Source organism: Gymnoscopelus braueri (genome assembly GCF_963280865.1).
Source record: "Gymnoscopelus braueri genome assembly, contig: SCAFFOLD_106, whole genome shotgun sequence".
In the NCBI taxonomy this organism is placed as follows: Eukaryota; Metazoa; Chordata; class Actinopteri; order Myctophiformes; family Myctophidae; genus Gymnoscopelus; species Gymnoscopelus braueri.
This window is the reverse complement of record NW_027660360.1, coordinates 115,338-127,908: the sequence shown is the minus strand read 5'-3', so window position 1 is coordinate 127,908 and position 12,571 is coordinate 115,338. Positions and strand designations below refer to the sequence as shown.

At 40.9% G+C, this 12,571-nt stretch overlaps 1 protein-coding gene across 1 annotated transcript in view; it reads right to left on the bottom strand.

Annotated features, from left to right (window-relative positions):
- LOC308081628 (uncharacterized protein) overlaps positions 1–12,021 on the bottom strand; it is a 34,480-nt gene extending 22,459 nt beyond the window's left edge. Inside the window, exons 1-11 of the mRNA XM_080457988.1 lie at positions 11,983–12,021; positions 9,796–9,859; positions 9,499–9,620; positions 8,573–8,633; positions 6,457–6,702; positions 5,328–5,471; positions 5,019–5,203; positions 4,487–4,689; positions 4,223–4,289; positions 2,752–2,811; positions 1,081–1,155 (exon numbers count right to left, since the gene is read on the bottom strand). Coding sequence (XP_080314114.1) covers positions 4,492–4,689; positions 5,019–5,203; positions 5,328–5,471; positions 6,457–6,702; positions 8,573–8,633; positions 9,499–9,620; positions 9,796–9,847 — 1,008 coding nt within the window. The 5' untranslated portion in view covers positions 9,848–9,859; positions 11,983–12,021 and the 3' untranslated portion in view covers positions 1,081–1,155; positions 2,752–2,811; positions 4,223–4,289; positions 4,487–4,491. The remainder of the gene's footprint in view (positions 1–1,080; positions 1,156–2,751; positions 2,812–4,222; positions 4,290–4,486; positions 4,690–5,018; positions 5,204–5,327; positions 5,472–6,456; positions 6,703–8,572; positions 8,634–9,498; positions 9,621–9,795; positions 9,860–11,982) is intronic.
- Between the last annotated feature and the right edge of the window lie 550 nt (positions 12,022–12,571).

The window sequence follows — 12,571 nt, the reverse complement described above, 5'->3', positions numbered from 1 at the left end:
GGATGCGTCTGTGACGTATATACCATGCGACCACTTAAATTTTAGATTTCTTTTGACACACTGATGAGTATATTGTAGTATATTGTGGGTTGTATATTGCGATGGCAGATATGTCACATTAAAAAGGACAAATCAAACAACACTTTATTAGAACACAAAAATAATCGATACAGCCTCAGTAGTCAACCAGTGAAATTATGGTATTTTACGATGCCTCTCATATGGATTGCATTGACAGCTGCAGTAAATCGTTCTACCGTACCTCCAGTGGGTGCGCTGTCTCAAAAGTGGGCGTGAATTTGTAGGCGGCCGTGTGTCTCTATGGTCACCTCATCTCCCTCAGTTGACGCACCTGCGTACTGTGAGGCAATAACCCTGGTCTTCACTCCACTCATCGCCAGATCATTGCACAACCTCCCATGGTAGTAGCATGACTCTTGCCAGTTGTATTTTCTAGTGACGTTACTAGTCTAGTTAATTCAAGTTTTCCCTAGAATTACTTCTTGTGTTCCTATAGTATTTTGCTCCTGTGTTACCTTCAACTCAAACTCTTCTCCTCTGCTTCAGAACCCAGCTCACCTGTTCCACTGCCTGCCTGCCTGCCTGCCTACTGCCAGGCCTCTGCCCTGCCTGCCTGCTCACTTCTACGCCACCAACCCCTACTTTCACCTTGGTTTGAATAAAGACCTTTTAACCCGATTCCCTGTGTGTAGTCTCTGCATTTGGGTTTGCCAGCTTGCTTATCGTGATATAACTGCCCCGACTTCTAACTTTTGGCTTGAACCTTCACTTTTGACAGCATCAGAATGCTCCAATCATTTAGTGCCATCATGTGACGAGATTTTTGTTTTCCCTTAGCACTAATGCTTTCACTTTGCAATCGTCGGGTCGACTGGGGCTTTATTGGAACTGTCATTTCACTGTCGGAGCCCCGACACACACACACACACACACACACACACACACACACACACACACACACACACACACACACACACACACACACACACACACACACACACACACACACACACACACACACACACACACACACAATGAGAAGCCTGCATCCAGTCTTACCTTCAGCACTAAGTTTTGCCTTCTTGGCAGGGGGAATTGGTTTGGTCTTCTCAGACTTCCTCTTTTTAGGAGCTTCTATGAACAAAAACAAAAACAAAACTTTGCTTTAACACAAGTAAGACGCGCGAAAGCTGGAAGCGAACGCAGCTCGAAAATGTTGTGTATTTACGGACTTGTAATCCGTGTTATTTCACCGTGATGGGGAGAGAGAACATTGACATCGTGTGTGTGTGTGTGTGTGTGTGTGTGTGTGTGTGTGTGTGTGTGTGTGTGTGTGTGTGTGTGTGTGTGTGTGTGTGTGTGTGTGTGTGTGTTTGTGTGTGTGTGTGTGTGTGTGTGTGTTTTGCAGGCTGTGTCTAAATTCCTGCACTCTGGCGCTCTCTGGCCCTCTACTAGTCAGTGCATGAACACAGAGACATAGACACACACACACACACACACACAACCCGAGCACGGTTACATAGTAAGCTCCACTTGGTCGGAGGCGCGAGGTCCTTCCGCGTTCGCAACAACACATTTTGGTGCATCATTTTGGTGCCTGAGCTACGCGCTGCACATAATTAGGAAAGTGTGCTCCTCAGAGCACAGGTCTCCGCCAGACCGGGCTGCCTACCCAGGGCCCACAAACTTTGGAAGGCAGTCTTAGCCAATTGGAATGAGAGCTGAAAACTCTGACTCATACATCTTGATCACAGGACCCCAGAGATAATGTGTACCGATTTCTGTGAGTTTTGTACAAAATATGTAGGAGTAGTAGCCTACTGTAGAAAAGGTGTGTTTTGATCTAAGGAATCCATATAACTTAGTTACAAACTAAGTTATATACTTAGTTAACAAAGTTATATTGCTTAATTAAATATTCATGTTTTCATCAGTATCATGTTGACCTAATGCACATGTATGCCTACATGCACACGATAAGAGAGACACTCAAAACTGCTCAACTGCTCTTTAACACACACACACACACACACACACACACACACACACACACACACACACACACACACACACACACACACACACACAGTATCGACCCCTTATCAGACATTGTCACACTGATCATTTGACGCAATGGAAAAGTGGTCACGGCAGTCACGTGTTTTCCTCCCAATGCAGAGGAAGCAGGCGTAGGATGTTTATTGTGAGATCGCCCTCTTGAAATATACTCCTTGGTTTCTGTTGTGTGCAAGCAATAATAGTGATCAATTCTCGAAACGGTCCTCAAAACCCCGCCTCCAGCCGCTGTCATAAGCTATGAGAGGCACGGATGGAGCGCTCCTCATGACTATAGCGCCAAAGCCTGCCTGCTCGCCCAGCTGCAGGCGATAAAGCCTCATTTATGGTTCCTTCGCACCGAGAATATAGCAGACCTACTAGTGCACAACGGTCGCATCCGCAACGCGTTGTGAGCTTTATTCTCAGCGTGCAACAGTGTTGCATGCCGAAGCATATGTCTCGCTAGGGACAGCCTGTCCGCCAACACACAGGAGGACGTTGAATGAACAAAAAACATTGCTCCCCAAAACAGGTTTGGGGATCTGTTGGAAAATTATTACATTAAACCGGCATGTGTGCGTGCAGTCTCAATATTTGTAAACAGATAATTGGTCTATGTACCATATATAAATCCCAGTTCAAACTAAATGAGAGGCCTGAATCCAGTCTTACCTTTATCATGCTTCTTGGCAGGAAGCGTCTTGGCCTTATTCTTTTTAGGAGGAGGAGGAGCTTCAATGAACAAAAACAAAACTTTGCTTTAACATGGTTACTTTCCACTAGCCTCCATTTCATCAAGTTATTCAACAATTATCAGCTGGACTTAAAACATTTTCAGCTGCCAGAGTTTAAACAATGAACCCAGGACCACAGTGAATAAATTAGCCAACAGTGCCATCGTCTGGTCAACTATTGTCAGTGCATTTGTGAAGGACTAATAACCAACTAAGTATAAAGTAAAATCCTCAGTGTTCTTTTCTCCATTTGTAACTATCATTACACAGCATAAGGGTGCATGGTTAGATTTCAAGTGGAAAGGAAATACATTCAGACTTCCTTGTGTAACCCTCACCCTCATTTGCATACTAATGCTATAATAGTGTATATAATAATTTAGATGTTCTCTCATGGTATTAGACTACCTCTGGTGGTCTGAGTAGACGCACAGGAAAATGAGCACCAACAATAATATTAATGACACACCCCCTTGTTACACGCACACACGCAAACTGGGTAGGGGTGAAAAAGAGAAACATATTTAATTGAATGGACATTAGGCGACTGCATATGTAAACAAAATCTCCTTTAAGACTCTAGTCTAATGTAGACTGTAAAGTCAATCTCTCAGGTTGACAGTTCTTTTGTAAGAAAATTAACATGACTGTTGGAGATTTTGTGGACTAGTCTACTATAAATGTAACGTCACATTTAACGTTGCTGGATTAATTCAAAAAGCTTTTTTAGAGCCAATTTCACAATGTTATTACAAAGAATCCTTCAAGTAAACTACCCAGCAAAAATCCTCCCTAAACTGCTGTTCATTTCATTCCATTTAAATTTGGATTGATGTTCATTTACAGCTCTAAATAATATGACTCATAAAACATCTTGATGGAAGACGTCTTTACCAACATTAGTGGTCTAAAAATAACTAATTAGGAATACAATGACCCACAGTTGTAACCATACAAGACCATACCATTACATAAATGGACATCAAGCTATTGTACATAATAGTGAGTAGCTAATTAACAGAAGATGATCCACCTACTGCAGCTGGTTTGTCCTGTGCTGGTACAGTCTTTTTGACAGCGTACCGGGAGATGTTTAATCAAGCCTGATTTATATACATCATTTTACAACAATGAGGTCGCTCGTAGCAAATAGCCAAACTACAAGACCACAAAGCATTGCGTACACATTACCATGGTGTTGCAGAGGTAAGAGCGAGAGAGAGAGCAGGAGACAGAGAGAGAGAGTGAGAGTTGGACATTGCGTCCGTCAGCTTTTAATTTTGCAGTAGTGGGACAAGTCGTACTGCGGTACTTTGATGTGAAAATGCGGGGCGAATGTGTACATGTCGGCAGGTCTGCAAATACATTGTAAGCTCCACAGCACAAAAAGACAGAGGCTGATTCCTTACCAGGACTGTGGTCAATGGGTCCAGGGGCTGGGTCTCCTGTCCTCTGTGGGGTGATGGCACACATATACTGTAAAAGTGAATGATATATTCAATGACGGCTGAGGTTTTCTGATTCACAGGCAAAGACAAATGAAACCGGATGATACCCAGCCAAACAAATTGTAACGTCGCAGGAATACACAAACATTATGCTGTATGGGCACAGAAAACAGGATATCTGAGTGAGTAGACGTTGCCCGCTCACACAACACATGCAGCACATACCTGATCTAATATAGACTGCATGCGAGACTGTTGGCACTTATTTCCATTAAACAGGAAGGACCACTCTTTCGATCTGATGCACAGCCCCCCTCCATGGCAATTTGGACAATTATACAGTCACGCTTGTGTTGTAAAGCCTTATATTGGCGGAACTCTTCTTTCAGCTGCAGTTTCAGGGACGAGTCTTCATTACGTTCTTCAACCTAGGCGACGAGGAAGATAGTAAGGAGGCTTACATTTCTGCTTCTGGGAGAGATTTTATGGTTTCATTTTATTATTTTAATACTTTTTTGATGGTTGCCTAAGGTATATATAATTTCCATTGGGGAACTATATCATTTGGCTTAAGCTCATCTCAGGGTTGGATATGCAAAAAATGTGATTATATGTAGGACTTTTTATGTAGACAAAGTGGTAACTACATTCAAGTAAGACCCCTGCTGCACAATTATACCAGGTGACTGACTGTTTGGCACATATATCAAATAAATTTGTACAATGTCTATTGCTTGTTCTTAGTCACAAAACCAACCTCGAAGCAAGAAGCTCTGAAGAGGAGCCTCAACACATGTTCTGTGTTCTGCTTTTTGGGCTGTGGAAAGTTTGGCTTCAGCTTCTCGACCACAAAAAGAACCAGCTCGTTTCTGGAGAGAAACGAGCCATCCCCCATAGCTAGAATCACCAGCTTCAGAACCATCGCCTGCGTGGATAGATCCCCTGCGGACGAAACAAAACAAAATCATGAGAGACAGAAGCACTGATTTCTCATAAATCACAAACAAAGAACACTGAGCAAACATGGAGTGGGTGTTCTCAAACGAGCTGAGGGCTTTCTTTTTACCTGGGCCAAGGAACGGACATCCTCGTGCACGGAGGATGGACAAGAGCTGCTGCAGGTTTTGGTGCTGCTGGGTGACTTCAGTGGCGGTGCGCTTTCTCGTAGAGTGCACCACCATGCTCTGAGTTGTGCTGCTCAGACCCATCCCTAGTGAAATGACACAGGAGTCCAGTTTGGTATGACAATGGAATAGTTTAACTGTCCAGAATTTGTAGTTGCATTCTAGGTTGGTTGTTCCTAAAACAATTTTGGACAGGCAGTAAAGTGTGATGATGAACGTGACTATTTTAAATTTGAGTTTATTCTTGCACACATCAATAAGCTGGAATCAAATATCTTCAACTACCACCATACAAAAAAAAAGTCCCTCCAACCTCAATGACAAGGAAGGTGCAGTTCACTCTGCACAGTTTCCCAGTTCCATACACTGATTTATATGTTGTGGCCCGGCACAATTTCAGAACTGACTGCCACATATTGATTTTATTTTTACTAGTTAAAATAGATCACATCTTATTTCATTGTAGAGCTGCATATTATGTTGTTGCCGTCAGGCAGAAACCTTGCATCGCAATATTTAAACTTTTTGTTTCTGTAATTTAACGCCTTACTTCGTCATATAACAGTGTCACACACAATTAGCAACAATAGTTGTGAGCTTATATATCTGCTATTTTTACAAATTGATTTATTGATTGATTGATTTCATTTAAGTCTGGTTAAGTCTGCCTATGGGTTTTATAAATATTGAGCCAATGAAAAGTACCAACAAGAGCTTGTGACTAAATAATAACTACATTTGATCCATTGGAACACAGCTTCTTTTTTCCAATTTATGAAAAGTAACAGTTTTGGGCGTACAAGGTTTCCACCTGACAGTAACAATATGATGGTTGGTTAATTGGTTGAAGCATACATTCCCATTAGTAGCTTTGCTATCTTCTGGTTATCAGGGAGTTAGTCATCAAGATATGAAGGAGCTGCTTCATGTATCCTTTTACTAAATTACCATTTGACCAAAGCATCTCTACATACAGACAAAGCCATCACAGGCCCTCACACAGACACTCACTATAGCAAACAGACATTGCAGCATTAACCACTTGAACCCTCTAGTCTTAGTGAAACGGACCTGAGTTGCAACTGTACTTGGGCCTCTTTGTTTCTGGTTCATCTGTGCATGGCTCACATCTTTGCACACTTGGAAGAGAAACAGAGAGTGGTTGAGTCAGGGTGATGGAAGAGGTCGAGGCTCTGGTAGGTGATGGCTGTAAGATGGGGGGCGTGCCAAGGTTGGATAACAGGGGGGAAGGTGGTCTTGGGGATACAGTGGCAGCTGCAGCCAGTGGTACTCTGTTCTCTCCATCTGTGTTCCTGTCTGAACAAGACATGGAGAGAATAATGGGGTTAACGGATTCCTGCCAATTAAAAGCTGGTGCAAACCAAGAGCTAAACAAATAAATGAACAAAAAGATTGTAACAGATTAAGAGTTAAGTTAGTTGGTCTCATTTCTAAATGAAAATAGCCCACCACTCCATGGTATCTACAAAATACACTTTGGTAACACTTAACTTAATTAATAATGCACTTATAAAGCATTATAAATCATGTATGACAACTTCTAACAATGTTTATAATGCATTATAAGCTCAGTGGAACAGCATATTATAACTACCTTCACTTAGTTATAGTGTCTTTGTTATACGTTGTTCTGCATAATTATAAACATTTATAACAAGTGTTATGAAGTATTCCATTATTAGTGCATTATAAATGTGATTATAATGCATTATAGACCCGACCTTTAAGTAAAGTGTTACCTAGTTATGTGCTGTTCCACTGAGTTTATAATGTATTATATACACTTATACATTATATTATTTTAACCCGGGTTGGAGTGGGTTGGCAGCCCAAACCACTTCCTCTGTGAGGAAGAACCCAAAAACTACAGACTGCGGTAAAACCTGCAAGGGGGGTTTAAAAATCCATCAAGGCAGGTCATGTTCTTTCCTAGCAGCAATGATGACGACGCAACGCACAGAAGAATTTCTGGTCAGACGAAGGGGGAGCCAGGCCCAGAGTCAACCCACAGTGCCTAGAGCCTCCTCGTGTCGCCAACACTTGCTGTTAACATCCCACTTGCCACCCTAACCCCTAATTAGCACTGTCTCCAACTTCCCCCAAGAGACAGTGGGGGCTGTAGCATGCCACTTGGACACAGACCAGGGTCTGATCAAACTCGGTCGGGTCGCCTGGAGGAGGGTGTCTGTTCCAAGACCTGAAACACCCAGTGACTCCAGGAAACAACATTGATGATGTGTCCAAGTTTGTGCATCAGTAGATGTTTTGTTTAAAGTTAGAATACTTCTTAAACCTTGTTATAAGTTGTCACGCAAGTGTTATAATTCCTTATTAGTGCAGATAATGCATTATAAATGTGGTTATAACACATTAGGCTATAGACCCAACCTTAATATAAAAGTCTTACCAACACTTTCAAATCGCATCATACTACGCTACTAAGTATTTTTGGGTCAGATGAGCTTAGATCAGTGCACAACTGGTAAAAAAAAGAGAAGAAAAGAAAATATAACATTGCATTGACTGGACACAAGTTTGAAAAATTGTTACTGATGTGTGAATAAATCACACAAATAAACCAGGCATGGTGTGCAAAAGTCTTTAGGGACCTTCCAATTTACAATTCAGTAGACACTCTTAATCCAGATGATTTACAGTAAGCAAGGTAAACACAAGGTAATGCATCAAATGCATAGAGACAGTGTAGTGCCTCAGTAATCTAGGATCATAGGTAAACCAAGAACCAGCTAGCATCAGTCTAAGCATTATAATATCACAAAATAAATATGTACATTGGAACTATATAAACTATAGGATGCCGGGTCAACAAATTAACATTTCATCTGTCTGAATAACATGCCATCTAAATAACATTTTTACCTTTACATAAGACTGCATGGTAGTCAAGGCTTGGGCTAGTGACCTTCCACACCAAGCACTATACCATAGCTATATCATTTAGTTGTTTTGTGGAGTTTTTCACTGATTGATTGAATACTTTATTAACACGTTGCAAATAGTATGGCGAGTATAATTCAACAAGCTATGCTAAAAGTGGGGCTTGTTTTCATTGTGGAAAACAAACAATATCTTCAAAGTTATAGTGACTATACAGGACTCATTAATATTAAAAATATGTAAAATTATTGCTTTCTCAATCTCCTACCTTGCAGCAATTGCAGGATCTCTCGTTGCTTGTTTAGCAGACTGCAACATTCAGTGGTCCACTAAAAACAGAAAGAAAGTTACTCTTAAAATGCTATTTTTGTAAACCACTTGCACCCCAGCTTCAATATTCTGGAGGGGAATATTAGCCAAAAATAGCAGATCTACAAGCTCACAACGTGTCACATTGTCAGCTTTTAGATCTGCTATTTTTGGCAAGGAGATTTGGCATAGACAAAAAGTGGTCCAACAGAGTACAGAGCCAGATCAGGTCCAGTGTATGACGAAGAACTATTTCAGGATGAACTAGAGTCTCCGCCAGGTCAGGTATGTTATTGTGGGCCAGCAATGTTCGGAATTCAGTCATTATAGAGGTGAGTGGAATCTGTTGAAGTTGAGAGATCCGTCTTGATCACATGACTATAGACATGTATACCGATTTGTGTTGTTTGGACAAAACGTGAAGGAGTAATATGTTTATTTATTTTGTTGCAAAAAGTCTCCTGGTGGTGCTATAATAGGCCAATGTGAAACGGTTGGTATTTCTTCCTCTGCCTTTCACGACAGTCGAACATGTCGTTCATGATTTGAGGCTTTTTTTTAACGAGCCACTCCTGCAAACTTTAGATGCCCATCTTAGCCAATCACAATGAAATATGACAAATCTGACAGATCCGTCTTGATCACATGACTATAGAAATTTGGCCTCCTGGTGGCGCTGTAAAAGGCAGATGTGGGAGTGTGTATGCACAGTTTCACGCCAATCGGTTTAACAGTGCCGAAGACTAGCTGTCCAAAACCGGACGGACGGACACACGGACAGGGGGCAAAACATAGTCTCGGCCACGCCTTCGGCCTGGCGGAGACAATTAAAAGCTCCATGATACGATTACCCTCCCATCCCTAGCAGCGTGTGGGCTACAGCACCTGTTGTTTGAGCAGCAGTAATCTTTGGACCTCATGGTAGGCAGCCAGCAAGGAGTTGTCAACATCCTGCAGTGATTGAAGCAGCATGTCATCTTGAACAGACTGCTCCACTTGGTGCTGTTCTACAGTGACACAAACAGGTTTGAAATACATCTATTATCTAATTTACATTCTCACACTTTTCCTACATTATGTCCACTCCTTTGCAATGCTGACGTTTGTATGTACTTTATTTGTTATCTGAGGACAAGTCTTGATTATGAATCAATCAATACATACATAAAACAAAGCATTTACCCTTGTTTGATGTTATTTTTCTTTTTTTGCCACGTTGTTCTTCACTTGCCATATTATCACCATCCTGACGGAAAACAACAAAATGTTATCACCAGAAAACTGTTGAAGTCATGAATATCCAGGGCCGTGTAAGAACCCCCTAAGGGGCCTCTGCTCACAATGAAACACACAGATGAATGGCTCTTGGCTTCCCTGTACAACTGAAAAGGCTTTTAAACAGTTAGATAAATGAATGATCTGCTTTTTAGCTCTGTGGTTCTCAAACTTATTTCATGTCAAGGACCCCCAAATCCATATGTATTTGGCCGTGCATACAAGCTTTAAGATCTACCAGGGGTTGCAATGCATTTTAGGTCGGATACCAATGATGTCCAATCAGGAGAAACCCCCATACAGGATACAGAATACATATGTGAAATTGGAAGTGATGACACAAAGAAATAAAATAAAAAAGCTATTTCTTTTCACTTGAGTATTTCCAACATTTAATACTTTTACTCCCACTCCATTACATCTCAGAGGCAAATATTATACTTTTACTCCACTACAATTATTTGAAAGCTTTAGTTACTAGTTACTTAGAGTTTACTATTGCAAAACGTACATTAACAACTTGAGCCCTATTATGTACTTTGGCTGTTTGAAAATAGCAGATGTACAAGCTGCGTCGCATTATGACACGTTGTGAGCTTGTACATCTGCTCTAGTTTTCTAAAGGTGTTTCTATTTACTGTTCAGTGCTTAGATCCGGTCTAAATAGCTTTAGTTACTAATCGCATTGTGAGCTTGTAGATTGACTATTTTCAAAAGCACCTTGAAAATAATTGAAAATGTGGCATCTTTTTTGAAACATTTCAACAACACAAATCTAGTATGGGGGTCCCTGGCACAAAGTATTTTCAGATGGTGGTCAGTCTGCTGAACAGCTGCACATCCAGTGCTTCTGAAATATGTTTTGAATTTGAAAAAAGGAAGGAAAACATTCAAAATAGGTACAACAATAACAGCAGCTGCTGAATGCTGCAGCCTTTCCTTTAAAAAATCCCCGGTACACATGGTAGGACCTACTTTCTGTCAATGTAATCAGTGCAGGTGATTATGCTGTCCTGCATACCACCCGTTTTGAAATTGCACATAATGCAGGAGGACGTTGCATTATTGAAAACAAACTTTATTTGTTTGTTGACAGAAAGAAGCTCATAAAATGACAACAGTGGATTTTTATGAAACAAAAACTTGACAGATACAGAGAGGATAACCCAAGCTTTTCTGGGGACCAGGGGGTCCACAGACAAATTAGTTACTAAAGCGTCACAATCATTATAACCCCTTTATCCATATGTTATACTTTGGCTATTTAAAAATAGCAGATATACAAGCTCATAGTGCAGCAACAAGTACCGCGCTATGAGTTTGTAGATCTGCTATTTTGGAAAAATCTTGAAAATGTGTGCAAATCTTTGAATCCTTCTTTTTTAAAGGCTACATGTTTAAAGGCAACACAAATCTTTGCTTCTGGGGGTCCCGCCTGGCACAGCATATTTTCAGGTGGGGGTCCGCGGCCACATACATATCAATTTGGGGGTCCTTGGCACGAAAAAGTTTGAGAACCACTGGTATAGGGCTCAAGTAATAATAATCAAAACCGTCAAATTAACTAACTAAAGATGTCAAATAATTGTAGTGGAGTAAACGTAACATTTGCCTCTGAGATGTAGTGGAGTAGAACAAGTATTGGAAATTGGAAATACTCAAGTAAAGTATTGTACTTTAGTACAATGCTTAAGTAAATGCACTTAGTTACTTTCCACCACTGACTTAATAGTAACTAGTTACTTTGTAGATTTTGATTATTACAAAACATCCATAACCACTTCAACCTTGAACCCAGCTCAACTTGAATTAGCTTTGTTTGTATCTTTGAATGTTTGTCACTAGAGCAGAGCTACAGCTACAAACGTCGGATGTAGCTTTGTATCTTCATGTTGCTGGCTTCCATTGAAAATGAACGGTAGCATGTACCTTTTTATCTGTCCATGTGAACGCAGCATCATAGCGTAGCTACATTTACATTGCGGTAAACAAGACGTCATTTCACCATAAAAGGCCAACTTTCATCATCACAAACCCCACTGGACCTTTGCTAACTTATGTGTCTGATATTATGTTTTAAGAGCTCTTTCATACATCTTGTTGCACAGATTTACCAACAACGCGTCGCGTCGCTCCCAGTCACCTGGAGTTGCCAGATTGTGTGAGCGAAATAAGCAACAACGTCTATGAAAACAAGCCCAAAAGAAGCGACTTTTTTAGGCTATTTTGCTTTCAAAAGGAAACAAAATATCTTGAAGAAATTAGGTAATTTTGAAAAATGTTTAAACATTTTAACAACACAAATCCTGGCTCAAAATATTTTCAGATGGGGGTCTGTGGACAAATACATATTAATTTAGGGGGTCCTCCTTGACATGAACATGTTTAAGAACTACTGGTTTAAACGACATTTGGAAACAAGCCCAAACAAGCAACTACATGACCGAAACGGTCACCAGAGAATTCGACCCAGGACAATTCGCCCAGCCGCGAATTTGAGTCAGCTCGACCCAAATCGACCGGGTCGAATTATCTGTGTAACCCCTAGAGGGTAGTAGAGTACAAGGTGACGGTGGTGAGGTCCTGAAGGTACAAGGTGACGGTGAGGTCCTGAGTATATTCAAGAGTAAATATTGTAAGCATGCTCCCCCAGTTGCATACTTTTTTTTAAAGAAGTTTTTTT